Consider the following 24,877-nt stretch of genomic DNA (forward strand, 5'->3'; position numbering starts at 1 on the left):
TTTTTAAAAGACTTCAAAAAAGGAGTAGATTCTTAATTCGAATGTATTTCTTTTTTGATTGATTTATGCCGTGTGGTTCCCGGCACCATTACAAAAGAATAGGACCGCTCCATCTCTTTCCCACGGATGTCGTAAGAGCCGACTAAGGGATAGACTTGGGATTCCTCTTTAATGTAAATCCCTGCCAATCTAAGGTCTGCCGCGCCGATGGATGCATGGCTAGGGGCGAGCCTAGTCTCGAGCGTGCCACTTCCGCCATGGGGTTGGGCGACCCCCAGGTAATGGCTAGCCTTACCCTGGCATGCGGGGCTCTGCTGGGGCGGACAAAATTTTTCCCTAGCGTCTCGTGGGAATCGCATGGATGCAAATTTTTTGAAAGAGCACCTAGATGGCGGCGATGGTGTCCGCACCCCATCACGTCTCGTTCCCGGCGGGAGCGGTATGCGGTCTGCTGAAAGCCGCTTTGCGACGATGAATGTAAGAGGAGGAATGAAGGATAAGATTGAGGAAGTATGCCAGATGATGGATGAAAGACGTTTGGATGTGTTGTGCGTGAATGAAACGAAGCGGAAAGGATGCGACGCGACGCAGCACGGCCCTTACACGGCGTATTGGTCTGGAATTTCCAGTACCAGCCGAGGCTGTCAAGGGGTCGGTCTAATTCTTTCTGCACGAATGGCTGAGTGCGTGAATGAGTATGAGTGTGTCAGCCCTCGTCTTCTATGGATTAGGCTGAAAGTTGGAATCACTCGGATCTTCGTTCTAGGTGTTTATGCACCTTGGGATGTGGGTTCGAGGGGTACAACATCAGCAAAAAGCGAAAACGAGGAGTTCTGGAATAGTGTAAGAGAAGTATTGAAAGTTACCAAGCCAAATGAGAAGATTATTATGTTAGGTGATTTTAATGGATGGGTGGGTGTAAAGCGTGATGGATATGAAAAGGTGCTTGGTGCGTTTGGTGACGAAAAGGTGAATGATAATGGAAGAAGTGTATTAGAAATTTGTCTAGAGTGGGATCTTTTTGTGTCGAACTCAATGTTTCAACATAAAGAGATCCACACCTACACAAGAGTGGAAGGTATTTTAAAAAGTATGATAGACTTTGTGATTGTAGATGAAAGATTGAAGAACAAAGTGCTGGATACCCGTGCATATCGCGGTGCTGGCATTGACTCGGACCATTTACTGGTGATATCCCGGATAAGGGGTATCTTCAATCGCTGGCGGCACAGGGTAAGGGAGCAAACCAGCGCTTTGGAAAGAGTAAAAGTAGAAAATTTGCAAGATATGGATGTAGGTAAGAAGTATATTAATAGACTGAAGGATGAATTTGAAGATTTAGAGGAAATGAGCGATATTGAAGATGGATGGAAGGAATTTAAAGAAAGAATTGTGAAAGTAGCTGTTGAAGTGTGTGGTGTAAGTAGAAGAAGGAAAGGGAAAAATCACAAAAATGCGTGGATGAGTAAAGATGTGCAAGAACTTGTGCGATTAAAGAAGAAAGCATGGCTGGATTTGTTAGCAGCAAAAGCTAACTTAAGAATGCAAGAGGTTATAGATGAAGATGTGAATGAAGCACGTAAGGAATATAAGAAAATGAAAGATTTGGTTAAGAAAGCTGTGATTAGAAAGAAAGAAGAGTATAAAGAGGATTTTGATAAAAGGCTATCAGAAGACTTTCAGTCAAATCTGAAAGTATTCTGGAAATCCGTAAGGTCAGCCCGAGGAAATACTATAACCAGAGAGCTGACTAGGATCAGATGCCAGGATGGTAGCGTTGTGAAAGGAGAAGAATGTGTACTAAAGATATGGAAGGACTATTTTGAAAGTTTATTTGAAAAAAAGGAAGGAAATAAGAAAGATTTCTGCTATAGCGAAGAAAAAGAGAATGAGATGGAAGGCGAAATTGAAATGTTCGAAATTGTGGAAGCACTTAAGAGTATGAAAGCGGGAAAGGCTGCTGGGTGTGATAGAGTGTCGGTCGAGATGCTTAAAGCAGGAAAAGGCGTAGTAGCTAGTCAGTTGTACTGCCTTTTCAATTTGTGTTGGAGAAGCGGCCGAGTACCAAAAGATTGGTGTAAGGCTGTTATCGTGCCACTTTACAAAGGAAAAGGGTCACAGCTGGACTGCAAAAATTATCGTGGTATAAGCCTGCTTAGCGTCGTCGGCAAATTGTATGCTAAGGTATTGATTAATAGAGTCAGGAATGAAACTGATGACAAAATATGGGATGCTCAAGCGGGATTTCGAAAGGGAATGGGATGTACTGATCAGGTCTTTTCCTTGCGGTGCATAGCCGAAAAGTTTTTGGCCAAGAGTCAAAAAGTCTATTGCACATTCGTAGATCTGGAAAAGGCCTATGACAGAGTTGAGAGGAATGAATTGTGGTCAGCACTTTCTATGCATGGGGTGAGCAGTCTCTTAATACGAGCACTGAAATCCTTATATGAGGATTCGAGTGCTTGTGTCAGGATAAACGGAGCGCACACTGAGTGGTTTAAGATTGAGAAAGGCGTTAGGCAAGGATGTGTTGCGTCACCGTGGCTGTTCAACCTATTTATGGATAGCTGTTTGACAGATTTGAAAGAGTCTAAAAGTGGATTAAGGATGAATGAGTTACTCGTCAAATGTCTGCTCTATGCCGACGATCAGGTTATACTGGCGTCATCAGCGGAGGAGTTACAGGAGATGGTAAACTGTATGCATGAAGCTTTAAAAGAGAAAGGAATGAAAGTGAACGTAAGTAAAACTAAAACACTGGTTTTTGAAATGGAGAAAGAAATGACAGCATGTAATATTTTGATTGGAGGAGAAAAAGTGGAGCAAGTGAAAGAGTTTGTATATCTAGGATCAAAGTTTACATCAGATGGCAAGTATGATAGTGATATTGAAAGGAGAGTGAACGCGGGGAACATGGTGAATGGAGCTTTGCATGCCTTTATGAGCAGTCAGAAACTATCCAAAAAGGCTCGACTGGCTGTGCACAGGGGCGTGTTGGTCCCGACATTAATGTATGGGAGTGAAAGTTGGGTATGGCAAAAGAAGCATGAAAGCAGAATAAATGCAGTGGAAATGAGAGCGTTAAGGAGTATGATGGGTGTGAAATTGAGTGACAGGATAAGGAACAGCGTGATAAGGGAATGTTGTGATGTGAAAGAAGATGTAGTTACAGGAATAGAAAAGGGTATGTTAAGATGGTTCGGTCATGTGGAGAGGATGAATGAAAGCAGGTTGACTAAGCAGATATACAAGGAGAGTGTGGAGGGAAAGGTCGGAGTGGGAAGACCTAGACGAACGTATCTTGATCAAATTAAGGACGTCCTGGTAAAGGGTCAGGTCAAAAGTACCCGAAACCGCCGAGCTTGTATGAAGAGAGTTATGAATGTGGACGAAGCGAAAGAAGTATGCAGAGATCGTGGCAAGTGGAAAGAGGTAGTCTCTGCCTACCCCTCCGGGAAAGAGGCGTGATTTTATGTATGTATGTTCTTTTTTGATAATGAGTATTTAAAAGTTCGTTAACAAAAACGCTGCAAAGTAGTGCGTTCCGCGCCTAATCTTCTACACTTGCACTTAAAAGCTGTAGTAACTTTAATAATACAAATTTTTGACGTCAACAGTGTGACCCATATTGATAAATGGTTAGTGACCAAAACTCACACATTATATAAGTGACACACATATCTCGTCACTACAATATCTTAGACGAAGTAAATCGTTGTTGAATAAATCTTTACCGCCGAGTTGAAATTAATGGCTTTTCTGTTGCTCGGCCGAGTAATTCACTTGGCGCACATACCTCACGAACGATACAAATTAATGAAAGAACAGAACTGACCCTTTCAACTATAGTGTTTGTCCTATGCAAAATCACCAAAGGTATATTATAATAATCTTATCATGGTTTGAAAACTCACCGCTAGAATGTCATTAATTTGTCATGTGTACAATGTCTGTGATAAGTACTTAATAAACCTGAATATACAATTAAACCGTGCACTGCATTCGTAACAAATTATTTTTTGTACGTACATACAGTAAACTGAACTATGCTGACAAAACTTCAATAACACACTAAAAAACAACCAGTAGCGTGTTAAAACGCTGCAGTGTAGTTTGTTCCGCCGCTTCTTCTACACATGCGCTTTGGAAGCGGTAGTAGTTCTAATTAGATAGATTACATATAATTAGATTTAAGTGATGTAACGTCAATAAGTGATACCTTGTATACAATTTTGAAAACAAATCTATTATATCCTATTCTTTTACTTTGTAAGAAAACTTATAGCCATTTCTCTTCTCTTGTCAATTTATGATACAGCTCCTTTTATCTGTCCCCGCTCTAATTTACAGCCGAATTTCTCACAATTATTATTTATCAATCCGATGACTTAAATAGATTGCAAATGCTTTGTTTGAATTAAATTTCATATATATTATTTGTGGCGATTACAATCATTTTGCCGAAAGAATTACAAAATATTATCGATTTTTCATAGACAGGTAGTAAACCGTATTTATTTATTCATTTTTTTATCGGCATTTTGCAAGCGGTAGTAAATATAAATATAGGTACATAAGTTATGTTGACGTCAATAAGCGATACCTTGTATCCTGTTTTGAAAAAAAAAAAACAATTTTTATTGGATATAAAAGCTTCAGATAAAAAGCTAACTGGTATATTAAAGTTGTAGTTGGGTATGGCAAAAGAAGCATGAAAGCAGAATAAATGCAGTGGAAATGAGAGCGTTAAGGAGTATGATGGGTGTGAAATTGAGTGACAGGATAAGGAACAGCGTGATAAGGGAATGTTGTGATGTGAAAGAAGATGTAGTTACAGGAATAGAAAAGGGTATGTTAAGATGGTTCGGTCATGTGGAGAGGATGAATGAAAGCAGGTTGACTAAGCAGATATACAAGGAGAGTGTGGAGGGAAAGGTCGGAGTGGGAAGACCTAGACGAACGTATCTTGATCAAATTAAGGACGTCCTGGTAAAGGGTCAGGTCAAAAGTACCCGAAACCGCCGAGCTTGTATGAAGAGAGTTATGAATGTGGACGAAGCGAAAGAAGTATGCAGAGATCGTGGCAAGTGGAAAGAGGTAGTCTCTGCCTACCCCTCCGGGAAAGAGGCGTGATTTTATGTATGTATGTATGTATATTAAAGCACATTTACTAGACTAAGAGATTCACAAATTGGGATTATTTGTGGTGTTTCTGATATCATTTGAAACATCGAACATAAATACAGAGTTAGGCTCGGTCACCCAGGTATTTAGTTACACACACAAACACACACACACATGACAAATTGTTTATGGATCTCATAAGCAATTTTCAAAACGTATTTTCAATCAAAGCTCTATCCTACTAATATTATAAATGCGAAAGTTTGTGAGTATGTCAGGATGTCAGTATGGATGTTTCTTACTCTTTCACGCAAAAACTATTGAACCGATAACGATGAAATTTAGTATGTAGGTAGCTGAAGACCCAGAATAACATATAGGCTACTTTTTATCCCGGAGTTCCTGCGGAATTGATATGGTTTCCATGCGGAAGAAGTCGCGGGCGGCCTATAGTTTAAAATAAATTTAAAGCTACGAAAAATTCTCCTGATCAATTCAATATCCGTTACTCTAAACTCTAACACCTTATTGTGATTTTTTTAACTTTGGTCACCTGGGTGATTAAATTTCACATTTTTGTGTCCTGAAATCATCTAATGACAAATCATCTAGGTGGTCGAAATCAACCGGATTTTATTCCGCATAAAATATACTCGTATGTCGAGGGCCTGCTGGAAGAAATTTCTCTAGAAATAAGTAGTGCCCTTGTACTGAATTTCTCTTAATTTTAAATTTTATACTTATTTTCCTTGATGAACATAAATATGTCGCGTCGACGGTGGCCGGAGGCGACTTCGGAGGCTCATTGTAAACATTTGTTTCCTCATTATTCATTTCGTGGGCGTTGAGTGGGTAATCAGGCAACGAAAAACACTTTCACTATTAAACAGTTTTATTCCGAGATACAAAAGTACTTAATAATCGAATAACAATAACGCAACTACCCCACAGTTAAATAAAGAAAAATAGTCACTGCCCGGTCACAGACAAGTTCCTCAAAATCGATGTGTAAAGGCACGGCTCTAAACAACGACTGCGAGGGCCATGTCCAAACGCGTTTGGGTGCAACAAGCGCGCTTGCGTTTCCGGCGCAGTACATTAAAAAAATAGCAACCGTTATCTATTACGTAAACAATGCAGAAATTACTATCAAAAATCAAATCATGAATTATCATAATTATTGAGTACTGATTAATCTTTAATTTAACACAATAACAAATAATAAGTTAACAAACGCCATTAATTGTTTTCTTAGCGGAAAATCCATCTAGCTACGCCATCTATCGACGATCATACGAAACTTATGCTACAGAGATGCTCCCATTATCCGACACGGCCATCCTGATGGTCTTCACCCGTCCTCGGGTGTTGCATCTGAGAACAAAACGAAACACAAAGAGTAAACCGTTCGGCTATCCCTACCAGAAATAATTCAAGGGCTTTTGTTTACAAAACTAAAATCATTAATTTAAAACATCTGACCGACAAGTTCCCATATTCCAATTGGTACTAATCTACAGTAATAAAAAAAAAATCAATGACACAAGTCTGGGTACGCATACTTGAGCCAGTCCATCGGCTCCGAGCCAGTCCATCGGCTCTGAGCCAGTCCATCGGCCCACTCAGTACCCAGTCCATCGGATACTATCATGTCTCGTCAAATCATCAGTGTTCAGTCCATCGAACACTCATAGTATCCAGTCCATCGGACACTAACATGGCTCGGTCCATCGGCCATCTAAATCATGAGTAATCCAGTCCATCGGTTACCCGTACCATCAGCAGCACCATGACATGTATCATCAAACAAACTAACAATCATCATCATCAACAAAATCATTTTCATCGGTATTATCTAACTCTTTGGGAACTTGATGGTCTGATATCCTCCTAACACGATCATGAGGATACTTATAGGTTCTGTTAGAGTTCAGAGATTTCAGTAGGTATCTATCTCCATCTAAAACTTCAATAATCTTAAAGGGACCTTTGAACTTAGGATCCAGCTTAGTCTGGTTCCTTTCCTCATTTTCAAGAAGCACAAAGTCTCCTACAGAAAACTTATGCACCTTAGCCTTATTGGAGTCGAACCGTTTCTTGTCATAGGAAGCGTTATCCTTTATGCCCTGGGTCGCCTGTTCTCTCACCATATCTAAGTCAACTTCGATAGGCTCTTCATCAATAGTCATTAAGTTCAACGGTCGGGCAACCTTCCCAATCATTAATTCTAAGGGACTGGCTTTAGTTACACGATTGACAGTCGAATTTATTGCCAACTGAATATCACCAAGAGCATCCTGCCAGGAGCGATCTTTACTAACCTCTACAGAGGTTAACATACCTTTTAGCGTACTCATGATGCGCTCGACCTGTCCGTTTGCTCTACAACCACCAGTAGCAATCAAATGAAGGTTTATGTTATGACTACTACAAAAATTTGAGAACTCCTTACTAGTAAAACATCGACCTTGATCGGAAATTACTCTGTTAGGGGTCCCAAACAAGGAAATGCCCTGCTTGAGTGCCCTTATGCTACTAGTACTATCGATGTTTTTGGAGTGTATTAGAAGCACATACTTTGTGAAAGCATCAATCATGACAAAAACATATTCTTTGACATCATTTTTGCCACTCAGCTTACCAGACGCATCTATGTGAACAGTATGCCATGGAATCGTGCCCTTGGGAATCGGATGTAGCTCTGCTGGGACCCTCCCGCTATTGGATTTAGAAATCTTACATGTTATGCAATTGTCTACAAATTTTCGCACATACTTGGACATACCGGGAAACCAGTAGTGCTCGTAGGCCTTCTCAAGGGTTTTATCCGCACCTAAATGCATGACAGACTCATGAATGTTATTAATTACTGACCAGCATAGTGAACGCGGAACCATAGGCAGACATCTCGTACGACCGTTGCGCTGAATCTTTCGATGCAAGACGTTCTTGCGCAACTCGTAGGTTTTTCTAAGATCTTCAGACATTTCTTCATTACGCAAGTCCGAAACAATCTTAGAAATATCCTCATCCTTCTCCTGCTCAGCCACTAACCAGTTGTCTGAGAGTTCAGCGAGATCTACCCTTCTTACCTCACGAACAATCTTACGCGAAGTATTCGTAATCGGCAGAGGATTTCTGGATAGGAAATCCACATGACCCATGCGGCTTCCAGCTCGATGTACAATGTCGAAGTCAAATGACTGGAGATAAACCCACCACCTATGAACTCGCGAAGAAAGATCAGTCTTACTTTTTGACGCTCGAACTGATGCACAGTCGGTTACTACGGTGAACTTACGGCCTTGCAGGTAATGGCGAAAGTGCTTTATCGCATTGACAACCGCCAGAGTCTCCAGTTCAAAAGAATGGTACCTTGACTCTGGTGCTGATGTACGCCGGCTAAAGTACGCTACTACATGCTGCTTACCTTCAAGTTTCTGGATTAACATAGCACCGTATCCATCCGAGCTTGCATCCGTATGTAGCTCAATTGGAAGAGCTGGATTGAAGATCATCAAAACTGGTTCATTTACAAGTCGAGAAATGATTTTCTGACGGATTTCTTCGTGCTCGGGCTTCCACTCTAAGTATTTACTCTTACCACTAGTTAATCTAAATAGCGGAGCCATCACAGTAGAAAATTGCGGCACAAATTGTCGAAAATATGATGCGAGGCCTATGAATTGGCGAAGCTGGGTAACGGTTTGTGGAGGTGGTAACCTAGTAAGAGCCTCAATCTTACCGGGGTTAGGTTGAATTTTACCATCCTGTACCACAAAGCCAAGGAACTCTATTCGATTCATTAGAAAGCTGCACTTGGAAAGGTTAAAGGAAAATCCAGCTTCAGACAGTACCCTAAGGACTATTCGTAGACGCTCTAGACCCTGTTCCACGGAATCTGCCAGGATCAGGACGTCATCGATGTAACAGACCACATAGTCATTAACCAACTCACCTAATGCCCTGACGATTGCCCTTTGGTACACGGAGCTCGCATTTTTCAATCCAAAAGGCATTGTGACATATTCCCACTGTCCCTCGCAAGTTACGAACGAGGTCCTCTCGATAGACCCTTCAGTAACTGGAATCTGGTGGTAGCCGCTCAGCATATCGAGGCTGGTGAACCACTTAGCACCTCCAAGTCTATCGATCTGGTCAGATATTAAAGGAAGAGGGTACCTGTCAGCCACAGTGTTGTCGTTGAGCTCTCTGTAATCGACGCACATGCGGTCTGATCCATCCTTCTTCTTCACCAGCAACACTGGGCTAGAGAATGGAGAGCAGCTCGGGCGAATAACACCTGCATCCTCAAGCTCCCTTACCTTCTCTCGAATAATTGCCTTTTCTTCCACGCTCATCCTGTAAGGACGGCGCTGCACCACACGATTAGGGTCAACTAAACGTATTTCGAGCTGCCCAGTAGTCACTCGTGACCTTGCTACATTTTGAGGAAAATAGCGCGAAAACATGTCTAGAATAGTATGAAGTTGTGTTCGAAATTGATCAGGAATGTCAGTCTTAATGTAACTAAAGTCAGGAAGCTCATTGGTGTTATTGTTGACAAGGCAAGTATTAACTTCTACCCTACGTGACAAAATTATTTCATCCGAGTTCATGTTTATTGTTAAACCTTGATCCAATATTTCCCTTCCAATTAAAATGTTACTCCTAAGAAAACTGTCTTGAACAACATGAAAAAGTATCTCTATAGATATAGCATTTATTGTAACTTCAGCCAAAATTTGAACTAAACTTTGAATTGAAGACTGCCCAATACCCGTGAGGGTTATCACATTATCAAATCGTGTTCCCGTAAACTTGGAAGCAACACATTCTTTGATGAGAGAACATTCGGCCCCAGAGTCATAGTGAAAAAGGAACGACTCACCATTATTCATCAAGTGACCACGTGGATTGCTCACGAAGCACACATCCACCCGTCGTTGGCTGGCCGCGTTGGTTGATGCACCGTTGCTCGACGATCCCTGGCCGCCGCCGTTGGTTGCTCGCTGAGTACACCTTGATGCGTAGTGACCCTTGCCACCGCATTTGAAGCATGTCAGGTCCTGCTTCTCTCGTCCGGTACTAGTTGAAGGCGTTGCCGAAGGACCGCTGGTGGTCCGCTTCACATCGCGTCGCTGACGGCAGTCTGCAGCTCGGTGTCCAGGTTTGCCACAGTAGTTGCATTTGAAGGTATTTGGCAAAAAAGGCTTCATGCGCTTGCTGTCATTGGGCCCGTCGAGTGCCGATGACACGGTATTGCTCTTTCGTTTCATATGCGAAAATGCCTGAAGCTCTCGTTGGAGTTTATCACGCGAAGTAATTTCGGTAGTAAAAGCAAGACGTTGCAATCTATCATCGAATCGAGATACATGAGCAAGTATCATAGAAATTGCAATCTGCTCGGCGCTCATACCTTGCCAACGTGACGATAGCGAAGTCATCAACCGGGAAGCATAAGCGGCATAACATTCACCTTCCTTTGGGCGACTATTTTGCAAATTAATCAGCGTTGCTGCTGGTGTCTCGATACAGTCATATCTCGCCTTAAAAATGTCCTTGAATTTCGGCCAAGTTATCCCAGCATAAGACACTTGCGATAGCCATCGTGAGGCACTTCCTTTTAGCGCTTTACTCAGTATAATTATCAAAGCACTGCCACATAGATCACGATCAGCCACGCAGAGGTCAACGGTATCACACCATGCACGAGGGTCGTTATCGGACTTGTCCGGGTCGAATTCGGGCAGAGAAATCCTTTGAGCAGATGCAGACGGTTTTATTGCATCGATCAGGCTCATCATATTCCTGTTCTGCGACTCCAGAAGAACACGCAGAAGAGATTCGTCTAATCCGGGTAAACTCGTGGAATTATTTCGTGCCTGAAGGTATCCCACTTCTGATGTCGCGTCGACGGTGGCCGGAGGCGACTTCGGAGGCTCATTGTAAACATTTGTTTCCTCATTATTCATTTCGTGGGCGTTGAGTGGGTAATCAGGCAACGAAAAACACTTTCACTATTAAACAGTTTTATTCCGAGATACAAAAGTACTTAATAATCGAATAACAATAACGCAACTACCCCACAGTTAAATAAAGAAAAATAGTCACTGCCCGGTCACAGACAAGTTCCTCAAAATCGATGTGTAAAGGCACGGCTCTAAACAACGACTGCGAGGGCCATGTCCAAACGCGTTTGGGTGCAACAAGCGCGCTTGCGTTTCCGGCGCAGTACATTAAAAAAATAGCAACCGTTATCTATTACGTAAACAATGCAGAAATTACTATCAAAAATCAAATCATGAATTATCATAATTATTGAGTACTGATTAATCTTTAATTTAACACAATAACAAATAATAAGTTAACAAACGCCATTAATTGTTTTCTTAGCGGAAAATCCATCTAGCTACGCCATCTATCGACGATCATACGAAACTTATGCTACAGAGATGCTCCCATTATCCGACAAATATATAATTACTTGTTTCTTTAAATAAAATCCAAGTGGGGTTTATTAGGTATACCATTGGAATATGAGGTTGGTATAATATAAGCAAACTTCTTCAATTAGTTCTTTTTATCATCTTCTTACACTATACTCTAATCCTGCATATATACACATACATATAGATCATCTCCTTTACGATATGTGACGAGAACCACACGGCACATATCGTAAAGGAGATGATATTATAAATGAAATAGAAAAAAAAAAGAACATTCCATCTTTTCTTATGCATGTCGTAAAAGGCGACTAAGGGATAGGCTTATAAACTAGGGATTCTCTTTTGGGCGATGGGCTAGCAACCTGTCACTATTTGAATCTCAATTTTATCATTAAGCCAAACAGCTGAATTTGGCCTATAGTCTTTTCAAGACTGTTGGCTTTATCTAAACCGCAAGGGATATAGACGTGACTATATGTATGTATGTCCTTTACAATACCAACTAACCCCATTTTTGACCTTCCCCCATTTGAAAAAACACCCGTTCCAATACCTCACTTTAAATTCTTCTCGTGTGATATATGTATATGTATGTATACACAACTAGATACTTACACACTAGTTAACACAACTAGATTTAAATCATATATATATAATTTAAATCTAGTTGTTACGTAATCGCTAAACCCAAAAAGAGAGCACACATTTATTTTCATTACTTTATTATAGTTTCGGCGATCTAGTGCAGAAATGTTTGACACTAACATATTCGTACACGAAATAGATCTCAAATAAAATAGGCCAAGTTTATAAAAATTCGCACGACGCTTACTTTCGGAGAATCCACTTAATGATGTTTATGTCAAAATTAAAATTTCTGTTTAGATTTGCATAAAAAAAGGTACACCACAATACACTTTAAGAAATTTAGCTGAATTTTTCTCCAGAAGCATGCGCAGATTGCACACACATATTTACTTGTATTTTTTTTAGAAATAGACAAACAGATTTTAGGAAATTTCCACGTTAGCAGATCCTTGGGCAATCGCTAGAACTATATTTTAATAGACTGTATTTAACTATACCACCAACCCCCCTTTTTCTTGATTGTAAAATCGTAGTAGCGCTACGCCGTAGCACTGTAGCTCGTAGACTCAAGGAACTAAGACTAAAGCTACGAAATTTCGTAGCAGCGGCCATTGTTTGCCATTATTTTGAACCATTCATCAAAAAAGATGTGTTTTTGGTTTGTCCGTACTGTGTGTTTGATTAACGATGCCGAATAAACAGGAGTAAAACTAGTCACGTCTATATCTCTTGTGGGGTAGACAGAGCCACGTTAGTCGTACGTCCTTTTCCGTACTCCACACTATATGTATGCTAACTTTGAAAAATAACAAACATACTGACTTTCCCATTTTACTCTAGTCTTGGTTGCCATACCGTGTGGTTTCCGCCACTTAAAAATAGAACCACTCCATACCTTTCCCATGGATATCGTAAAAGGCGACTAAGGGATAGGTTTTTATGATCTTGGGATTCCTCTTGTAGGCATGTCTCTCAATTCCATCATGAAGCCCAACAGGTGCACGTGGCTTTCAGTCTTTAAAAAACTCTTGGCTCTGTCTACCCGCAAGGGATATAGACATAACTATATATATATTATTTTTTTTCGTACTTTCAGAAATATGAACCGATATTTTTCTTTTAACGTTTTTAAATATCCTTTAGATGAGTACCTCAACAGTTAAATTTATGCAGTTGTTTTAAATGTCACCCTGTATATATGTATATATATGTATAAAGTTAGGAAGAGGTGAGGTAGTACCTTTCAGTCGCTGCCTTCGCAGTTCCCCCTCGTGGGTGGTTCTTCTTTGGCCGCACGGCAGCTTTGTGCTTCGCTGCTGAGGAATCCAGGAGTACTGCCTCCACGTCCAGCTCAGGGTCTAGCCGGGGTTTCCTGGGGGAGGGGATGAGTCACTCAAGGGTCAAACAGGGTATTCAGAGGGAATATGAAAATTTGCGTGTTTGACAAATAAAGCCGTGTGGATTCCGGCACCAATAAAAAAAGAATAGGACCACTACATCTCTTACCCATGGATGTCATAAAAGGCGACTAAGGGATAGGCATATAAGCTAAGGATTCATCTTTTAGGCGATAGGCTAGCAACCTGTCACTGTTTGAATCTCAATTATATCATTAGGCCAAACAGGTGAACGTGGCCTTTCAAGATTCCTGGCCCTGTCTTTCCCACAAGGGACATAAACGTGATTTTATGGATGGATGGATGGATGGAAAATAAAAGTTATTACTGAACATACTGGATGGTGTTTTTCGTTAAGGTGGAAAACGCTAACTCTTTTAGTAAATGTGAGGCGAATGAGGCCTATAAATCAATTTGACAATACATTTTTGTATGTATGCATGTTTGTAACGCGATATCATTCGAACCGTTTTGGTCAGATTTGATGAAATTGACAATGTAAATAGGACATGTCGATAGAATTTTTGTTTTTCGGTAGGACTTTATAATAGGTTAAGTCGTTTTTGAGATATCTACATAACATTCATAACATACTAGCTGTGCCCGCGACTTCGTCCTCGTGGATTAGTTATTTTGGGCATCATTGAAGCCCTCAAGGGTGAATAATTTACCCCGTTTTTTTCACATTTTCTTCTTCACTCACTCACATTTATTTCTTCACTCCTAATAGTTGCAGCGTGATGTTATATAGCCTTCCTCGATAAATGGTCTATTCAACACAATATTTTTCAATTCGTATAGTAGTTCCTGAGATTAGCGCGTTCAAACAAACAAACACTCTTCAGCTTTATAATATTAGCAAAGATAAACACGTCCACATCCCCTGCGGGCAGTCAGAACCAACCGTCATCAAATAACTGAGACCACGCTCAGCTGCTTGGCTTAATGATAGAATTATAATTCAAATAGTGACAGGTTGCCAGATATGTTTACTAGTTATATACACTTAGTTGAACGAAAATTCAAATGTTATTGTCGCCAGTCATTAAAACTTTCTATGGACTGTGTTTAGGTCAACTAACGTGCCCAGTAATGTACCTACTATCGCGTCGGGTAGGTATAAATGATGCCTTAAACACGCCATAAAACTAATGATTTAATAACCATTAAATTCAAAGTGATTATTTGCAGTCGGCGTGAGGCGAGTGAAAGCGAAAGCATTAATAATATATTATTGTTTTAATTTTTGTTAGATCTGCCGCTGTAGATAAACTATCGCTGTCCCGTTTCACGTCATAATAACAAGCGAAACAGGCATAGTTTAACGCGCGATAAAAACGGCGTCGTGCTTTTATCTGAACAAACAGTTAGTAACAGAAACAGTTTTTATAGTTGGTTTCTAAGTATTTTCTTTTTCAAAGCATATTAAAAAAAAACAATAAAAACAGCACAAAAAAGACAGAGATGGTACAAAAGCGGACTTATCTCTAATGCAATATCTTGCAGTCAACCTTGAATATAAATAAGAATAGAAAGCTGAACGTGGCCTCTCAGCCTTTTGGAGACTGTTACCCTCAGGGATAAAGACGTGATTATAATATGTATGTTATAGACAGCATTAAGAACCAATAATAAGCACCCTAACAAAATTACTATAATAAACATTATACTATTATAACGTTTATTCAAATTTAACGAAATTAGGTTTAAATTTAAAATTTAAACCAAATATCATTACATAATTGAGTCACTCGTGTCATAACTATTTCAACAGACACTAAAAATAACATAAAACAAGCCATAAAAAGGGAAATATATGTGTGAACGGTTTACGACTATTGTGATATACGGACTTACACTAACGAATGGGTATTAACGAGTTCCTATAGAAATCTGTATCATGGGAGTATGGTCCAAGATCCCAGAGCTGTAAGACACAACTTATTTTCTAAAGAATGGATCTTTCGATACTCAGTAGTCTTTCATGTACTTTTAATACCTGCATGTTTGTGAGACTTGCCCGGTGACACCTGCGCAGGTACCAGGCGAGAAAGGTAACTAAAAATCACTGTTACTTAACTTAAATTTTTATGACTGATTTTTATATATATTTTATAGACTATTACTCTGAAGTCATATCAGAGAAGTCAGACGCTTTCCATGCGCCAAAACTTTTGTCAGACGCTTTAAAGCTCTATCAAAAAAAAATTAACTTAATTTATTTTTAAATGTCTGACTTTTATATATGTTATTCAGATAACTATTACAAAGTTGTATTAAATCAGTCAGACAGTTTGTAATGACCAAACACCCCTTAAACACAAGAATTACTCAGCCTCGAGTATGAGCGCGATAGCACAATGCGCATGCGCGTCAGAGTAAAATATCTAATATTTGAAAAGTACTTACTGTTTTTGTTTATAAATAGGGGAAAATGAATTTTTTTGTAGCAATAGCCTTTCAAAAAGAATGATTTTTATTTTATTTAAAAAAATATATCTATTATAATAATTTCAATAAAAAAATAATTAATTATGATTAATCAATTGAATATTTATTTTATTGTCTCTTTATCATCTTCATCATCAAAATAATCATTTGAATTTTCATCATTTATTAAATCTCTATACTGTCCACTCAAGTCATCGTCCTCATCATCAGTTAGATTGTCGTTGCTGGCAGAATTTTCCGTAAAAATAAAATCATAAACAATTAAAAAATAGTATAGTAATAGTAAACCTATAACATATAAATATAAGTGAAAGGCGACTAAGGGATAGGCTTACAAACTTGGGATTCTTTTTTAGGCGATGGGCGAGCAACCTATCACTATTTGAATCTCAATTCTATCATTAAGCCAAATAGCTGAACGTGGCCATTTAGTCTTTTCAAGACTGTTGGCTCTGTCTACCCCGCAAGGGATATAGACATGACCATATGTATGTAGTCTTCTTTAATTTCGACACCACCGCAACGGCTTCGATGGTCCACTGGTTAGCGCGTGAGACTGTGAAGTTGGCGGTCCGAGTTCGAGTCCCAACAATAACAAGATATATATTAATTTTTATTAAAAATGTTTTTTTTTTGTGTTGTTTGAGTATTTATTAAAAAAACTGAAAATCAAAATACTACATATAATCATACGGTAAAAATATTTTGTCTGTACATTTAATATTTTGACTGAAACAAATAGAGAATTTTTTTTAAAATTTTTTGTCTGTCTGTCTGTATCAGACTGTATGATTAAGATTCAACTCGAACTTTACGCGGACGACGTCGCGGGCAACAGCTAGTATGCAATATATTATATTATTTTAAAAATGATTAATTATTATTTTAATTATAAATTTCATCGTATTTGAATAGATATGCAAAAATATGAAATTGAAAACAGTAAGTACTTTTCAAATATTAGATATTTTACTCTGACGCGCATGCGCATTGTGCTATCGCGCTCATACTCGAGGCCGAGTAATTCTTGTGTTTAAGGGGTGTTTGGTCATTACAAACTGTCTGACTGCTTTAATACAACTTTGTAATAGTTATCTGAATAACATATATAAAAGTCAGACATTTAAAAATAAATTAAGTTAATTTTTTTTTGATAGAGCTTTAAAGCGTCTGACAAAAGTTTTGGCGCATGGAAAGCGTCTGACTTCTCTGATATGACTTCAGAGTAATAGTCTATAAAATATATATAAAAATCAGTCATAAAAATTTAAGTTAAGTAACTGTGATTTTTAGTTACCTTTCTCGCCTGGTACCTGCGCAGGTGTCACCGGGCAAGTCTCACAAACATGCAGGTATTAAAAGTACATGAAAGACTACTGAGTATCGAAAGATCCATTCTTTAGAAAATAAGTTGTGTCTTACGGCTCTGGGATCTTGCTCTAGTAGGGTAGGGCGGGGCTAGTTGAGCAATTTTCTACTCAAGTGATTATAGCTTCTCCACAATAAGTCTCAATAGCTCGTGTGGCATACCGATGGATTCCTTAGTTATTCTCCTACAAAAAAGCCCATAGTAATTTATTTCTGACTGATCAAGTTCAAAAGTTACAGCTGTATAAACGAAGAAAGTCCAGTATGCTCAACTTACCCCATAGGTGAGGTAAGTTGAGCAAGGGTATGGGGCAACTTGAGCAGTGTTACTCTATTTCTTTCTCATTATGGAATTAGTGCCGTTCGTGCTGTGTGGTTCCCGGCACCAATAAATTGCCGTGTGGTTCCCGGCACCAATACAAAAACGAATAGGACCACTCCATCTCTTTCCCATGGATATCGTAAAAGGCGACTAAGGGATAGGCTTACAAACTTCGGATTCTTTTTTAGGCGATGGGCTAGCAACCTGTCACTATTTGAATCTCAATTCAATCATTAAGCCAAAGAGCTGAACGTGGCCATTTATTCAAGACTGGTGGCTCTGTCTACCCCGCAAGGGATATAGACGTGACCATATGTATGTATGTATGGAATTAGTAAATACTCAAATAATCACGCCTCTTTCCCGGAGGGGTAGGCAGAGACTTCATCTTTGTACTTGCCACTATCCCTGCATACTTTTTGTTTGTTTTCAAGTGAAGTTTCAAGTCTAATATGTACTTCAAGTCTTGAAGGTTTCCAGTGAGTTGCCTATACAAACGAAACTTTATAAGATTTTTCGGTCGACAGCCTGCCGAATACCGAACAGACCAGGATATTTTTAAGCTTATTTTGATTTTGGTTAATCATTTGTTTTGTAATTTAGTAATAGGTAGATCTGCAGGAGTGTAAAATGAAAAATAAATAAGGCTCAATATTTTTATTTTGATTTCCATTCATTGAGCTTACTTAACTATTTGTATACTCTGATAAAATAAATTTATACATACATAAATACATAAAGTCACGTCTATATCCCTTGCGGGGTAGACAAGAGCCAGCAGTCTTGAAAGACTGAAAGGCAAGTTTCAGCTGCTAGGCTTAATGATAGAATTGAGATTCTAATAGTGACAGGTTGCTAGCCCATCGCCTAAAAGAAGAAGCTCAAGTTAATAAGCCTATCCCTTAGTCGCCTTTTACGACATCCATGGAAAAGAGATGGAGTGGTGCTATTCTTTTTTATATTGGGGCCGGGAACCACACGGCACACCGCACATAAATTTATATATATTTATAATATCTTTCTATGTTGTTTTCTGTAACAAAAGATAGAAAGTTCAGTTTGTATTGTACAAATTATTCTTTCCAATTCATAACTTCCAGCTTTGTGAAAAACATTCGCTATTTTAAAAATAGTAACTCCGTTCTCGGATTCGCTTTTCTTATTTATAATCTGTGGAGACATCAATCAGGCGTCACCGGACACTGCCAGGGGACTGACAACCCAATGTCAGGGCTTCGCCCCGGCCTCGGGCTCCTCTTACATCATGTGATGGGGCTATTTCGGGTAACTTTTTGAGCGTACATATGCACATACCACGTCTTTATCTCTTACGGGGTAGACAGGGCGAACAGTCTCGAAAAGGCTGAAAGGCCACGTTGAGCTGTACGGATTAATGATGGATTGAAATATTCCTCTTGTGGGCGTTGTGGTAGCAACCCATCACTATTTGAACTTCAATTAGAATAGAATAGATTAATTTTTACAAAACTATATCATATGATGTGACGTCAATATCAAATTAAATTATAACCACTACCGCTTCCAAAGCGCATGTGTAGAAGAAGCGGCGGAACAAACTACACTGCAGCATTTTCATCGGACGTCAATTTACAAATATAGATCTCTCAAATCTAAATCGTGGACGAATACACATTGTCTACATTAAAAAACATGAATGAATGTAGACCTAATTATATCAATACTATCATTAAGTCATACAGCTAAACATGTTCTTTCAGTCTTTCCAAGGCTGTTAGCCCTGTCTACCCCGTAAGGCATATAGACGTGACTATATGCATGCAATATGTTAATTTTCAAAACTGAATATAGCAACATGTCACTGCTGAGACGATGATGGTGGAAAGTGTGTCGGTATTGACGTCACAATGTTTCTGGAACGGCTTCAAATAGCGGGAACCTTTAACGACTGGCAGGATCTGACGGGGCCTAGTTACACTATACATGATTTAAACAGTTATTAAGCAACTGTTGTGCCGTGTGGTTCCCGGCACTAATACAACAAAGAATAGGACCACTCTTATCTTTTTCCCATGGATGTCGTAAAAAGTGATTAAGGGATAGGCTTATAAACTTGGGATTCTTTTTTTAGGGCGATGTGTTAGCAAGTTAGACTTGAAATTCAAATAGTGACAACTATTTGAATCCAAAGTCTATCATAAAGCCAAAAAGCTGAACGTGCTTAAGCTGAGCCTTTCTGTATTTTCAAGACTGTTGGCTCTGTCTACCCCGCAAGGGATATAGACGTGACTGTATGTATGTATTAAGCAACTAGCTTTTGTCTGGCCTGGAACTTTTCATTAAATAAATACATACGGGACAAATTATACAGAGTTAGCTCCGAAGTAAAGTCCGAGACTTGTTACGAGATACTAAGTCAACGTATTATTGTAAAATACTTTATTTTACAATAAATACTTTTAAAGATGAATATTTAAGACCAGGCTAATCAGAAAAAGTTCGTTTCTCATTATTCCCTGGCCGGGATTCGAACCCGGGATCCGGGATTCGAACCGTCACAGATAAGCGAACTACCGCTGCTCCACATAAGCTGTCAAGCTTCCCTCTTCTTGTCACATTGCCCAACATCTCATTCAAAGAATGATGAAAAAGAGGAAACCATCGTGTGATAGCCATATCTATCTATCTATCTATATTTAAGTTTTGGGATAAATTGTGTTTGATTGGAATAACTATTTACGACTGTAGGAGTACAATTATTCTTTTCACGTACACCAACATACATACATACATTCATAAAATCACGCCTATTTTCCGGAGGGGTAGGCGGAGACTACATCTTGCTACTTGCCACGATCTCTGCATACTTCCTTCGCTTTATCCACATTCATAACTCTCTTCATGCATGCTCGGTGTTTCGGGTACTCTTGACCTGACTCTTTGCGAGGACGTCCTTAATTTGATCAAGATACATTCGGCTAGGCCTTCCCACTCCGACCTTTCTCTCCACACTTTTCTTGTATATATTAACAACATAACTGTAGGTACATATACACTATTATACACACACATACATACACAAACTAATAACACTATACTCGCACACCAACATTATTTCTTAAACATAAATTAGTTCCGTTTATATTTGGGGCGGACAGGTAGCAACGTCATCTTGGATTTTGGATTCGAACGTGATAGATTACTCACACCCGATGGATTTTCCGCTATGAGCAATCCTAACTGAACAGTTTCAAGTTTATCTTGGGCTTAAAATATATATAATTGATATATATTTTTATGAGGATTTGCCGTAAGAGATCTAATTATGGGCTTGGCATAGACGGAATACCCATCCACGCCTCTTTCCCGGAGGGGTAGGCAGAGACAACCTCTTTCCACTCGCCACGATCTCTGCATACTTCCTTCGCTTCATCCATATTCATAACTCTCTTCATGCAAGCTCGGCGGTTTCGGGTACTTTTGACCTGACCCTTTACCAGGATGTCCTTAATTTGATCAAGATACGTTACACATCCAGATATTAAATTTGTTTGTTTGCTTCGTGTAAAACCCTATCTGAAATATTAATTGTAGCTTCACACTTACAATTTATAATGCTGTCATATCTTTGCTAACTTTCGTTATAATGTGACGTGATTTAGTAAATTTAATTTTTATAATCATGGCGGTTCGTGCCTAATCATTTTATATTGATAGATATTATTATGATTCTCTGCGCGTACGCTGGAATATATATTTAGTAGAGCAACGGACGCATAAATCTTCGTCAAAAGGTCATCTGGCCCAAACAATTGCGAAACTTGACGTATATTTAGAGTTATAACGAATGTGATGTACTCCATGTGTTTTTTATTCCAGTTCCTTTTCATCACAAAAGCGAATCAATGTGACTTTTGGTACGTACATACATACATACATACATACATACCTACATAAAATCACGCCTCTTTCCCGGAGGGGTAGACAGAGACTACCTCTTTCCACTTGCCACGATCTCTGCATACTTCTTTCGCTTCGTCCACATTCATAACTCTCTTCATACAAGCTCGGCGGTTTCGGGTACTTTTGACCTGACCCTTTACCAGGACGTCCTTAATTTGATCAAGATACGTTCGTCTAGGTCTTCCCACTCCGACCTTTCCCTCCACACTCTCCTTGTATATCTGCTTAGTCAACCTGCTTTCATTCATCCTCTCCACATGACCGAACCATCTTAACATACCCTTTTCTATTCCTGTAACTACAACTTTTTTTCACATCACAACATTCCCTTATCACGCTGTTCCTTATCCTGTCACTCAATTTCACACCCATCATACTCCTTAACGCTCTCATTTCCACTGCATTTATTCTGCTTTCATGCTTCTTTTGCCATACCCAACTTTCACTCCCATACATTAATGTCGGGACCAACACGCCCCTGTGCACAGCCAGTCGAACCTTTTTGGATAGTTTCTGACTGCTCATAAAGGCATCATTTGGTACGTTCCAGTAGAATAATGTCATCTAGGTAGAAAATAAAAACAAAGATACCTAACTTACGGGATACCAAATTTACGGGGCAGACAGGGCCAATAGTCACAAGATTCCAAGTCAGGGTGATATTAACTTATACAATAATCCGCGGGAATAGCGGCAAGTGGCATAAATTATGTTGATTCTACTAGACCAGCATAGAAACAGCAATACGTATAGAAATTGTTTTTTTTTTAAATCAATTAATTTCACTTCTAATACGTATCTATGATGTGTTTCATACTTAAAGTAAGTTCATTTGTGTCTTCATTATTTAAGATACTAGCGACCCGCCCCGACTTCGTACATGTAGCATTTTTGATAAATTTCAAATCGATCCAGCGGTTTAGCTGTGAAAGCGGAAGATACATGATTTCTTCGAAACTTTCAGCCCGTATTTAGAAGTTGATTTTTGAAAAAAGAAGGATTGATTTTTGAAAAAAGAAGGATACTATGTTAGTATGCCGATTTTGATTTATATGCATTACAAATTCCTTTCGAATTGGTCCAGCCGTCTAGGTGTAAAATCGGTACAGACAGACTTTCGCATTTATAATATCAGTATTCATGTAGCCTTCATTTTATTATACTTTGTCTCTCTTCTCATAGCTTTATCAGAACATAGTTACAAATAATATTTTAGAGATACACATAACAGATGACATCTAAACAATCTTTATAACGATATTCACGATCTAAAGAGCTAAATAACTGTAGCTTTTGGCATAACCACTTAATTAATAGGATTCATAAAATTGAAGTGCTCGAGCTCTACCTGGATCCGCTTGGCTTCCCGCCAAAACTAGATTGGCAACTGGCAACACTTCATAAGATATAGTATTGGGAACGTGGATTTGTTCGCTAATTTCATATAATTTAATATTCTTAATTACGTTTTTCTGGTTATGTCAAAAAAATTGCGACATTGATAACACCCACAGTTGTAAAGTGTCATTATGATAAAAATTGTAGAAATAAAAATTAAAAACATCATACTTACATCATCATAATAATAACTAACAGCTTAATAATTATAATTCTAATAAAAAATAAAAAGCAATGACGAATATTTGGAAAAATGTTTTTTCTTTCGGGAAAATATAAAATACGCTAGTATTTTACCAAAACTTAAACCCAGCAATACTAAGTCCTTATTATAAGACCATGGAAAGGATGATATTTTTAATAGATACATGTAATTCAGACGTAATCTAAAAATACTATTAATTTAGTTGTACAGCTGTCACGACAGAATGTGTAACGTCAGTCGGAGTTAGCGAACAAACTGTCATGGCGACACCGTCATTAAATTTTTACAAGACAGCTCAAGAAGTGTAAAAATTTCGGGTTGTTTGCAAGCTGTTTGTAAAGGTTGTATAAATTTGTCAGGGACCCCGATTATTAAGGATCTAAATGAGATGGATATTAACTATGCATAGAAATTAACTTTGCTTATAGATTCTAAAATATTTGCTATAGTTACGAATTTCTAGCTTAAAAAATTAAATACATAACATAAACCGGGCGAAAAGAAACTCCACTAATTTTATTATTTTTTATTACAAACGTAGATATGATAAAAAAAACGCAATACAAGTATAATGGTATATGAAGAAATATCGATTACACTAATGAATACCAATGAAATGCCGACATAAGGCGTGGTACGAAAATTATCACAATAGTTAAATTTGGATCACAACACGTAATGGATACAACATAAAAAGGCGCTACAGCCTCCAAGCGAGATATTTACAATGAAATCGCTAATGTCATGAGTCCTCAATCTTCAATGCTCTTCATGATACTAATGATAGTACATTTTGTAGGTTGGCACACTAAATACATAGTCTAAAGACAGGCCCCTCGGCTGGAAGAAATGGTTCTCGTAACTATAAACGCGTCCTCTGTACCTGCATCAATAATTACCTCTTATTACGTCATCAGGTGATCATGTGAGTGGTGATGACGGTTAGGTGAAGTGTGACGAGTTAGGAATAGATGATGGTGAAGATTTATAGGCAAAATCCGAAGCGTTACGTAAGCGCGGTGCAACGACCCCGATCTAAATTTACCCAGTATCGCTGCCCCATGCGGTATGTTCAGCGCATCATCAGATATTAAAACCACAACTAAAACGCATTCTTGACATTTCCCTTGTCTAACCCAGATTCCCAAACGAAAATAATCTGACACTTTTAATCAGACCTTTTGTTTTTCTTTCAAAAAATTTGTAACACTTTGTTAAACGTTATTTTTATGATAATATTATTAGAGTGAAACGTATTAGTACTGCTTGTTGGTTTTATTATGACCTATTGGCTATAGCCAAGTGGGTTTAGAGTTTGAGTAACGGGTGCAGTTTACAAGGCGCGCTTGTCCGTTTAGTTATTTATACGACGAGAAATACATCGACGGGAACACGGTTGTGTAAAGCGCATGCCAATAATAAACCAATGCTTGTCAGTACTTACTTTGAGCCTAACGCTGCTTTGGTATCGAGAACTTCGACAATATCTCCAGCTTTTAGGGATACTTCGTCGTCTGCGACGGCGGTGTAGTCTGTAGATGCCACAATCACATCTTCTACCTGCAACCAAAGAAATTTTTACTTTAATCTTTAGTCAATAAATTTGTTTTTTTTTAATCTTCTTTTTTAA

At 38.7% G+C, this 24,877-nt stretch overlaps 1 protein-coding gene across 7 annotated transcripts in view; it reads right to left on the reverse strand.

The window, feature by feature from the left end:
• LOC106133368 (obscurin) overlaps nucleotides 1–24,877 on the reverse strand; it is a 144,588-nt gene that overhangs the window by 85,744 nt on the left and 33,967 nt on the right. For 5 of the 7 annotated variants that reach the window (XM_060950165.1, XM_060950159.1, XM_060950164.1 and 2 more), the window contains 2 exons: nucleotides 24,692–24,807; nucleotides 13,405–13,536 (listed from right to left, as the gene is read on the reverse strand). In XM_060950165.1, coding sequence (XP_060806148.1) covers nucleotides 13,405–13,536; nucleotides 24,692–24,807 — 248 coding nt within the window. The remainder of the gene's footprint in view (nucleotides 1–13,404; nucleotides 13,537–24,691; nucleotides 24,808–24,877) is intronic. The other 2 variants (XM_060950166.1, XM_060950155.1) reach the window with 1 other exon arrangement.

The sequence above is a fragment of the Amyelois transitella genome, chromosome 3 (genome assembly GCF_032362555.1).
Source record: "Amyelois transitella isolate CPQ chromosome 3, ilAmyTran1.1, whole genome shotgun sequence".
Classification (NCBI taxonomy): Eukaryota; Metazoa; Arthropoda; class Insecta; order Lepidoptera; family Pyralidae; genus Amyelois; species Amyelois transitella.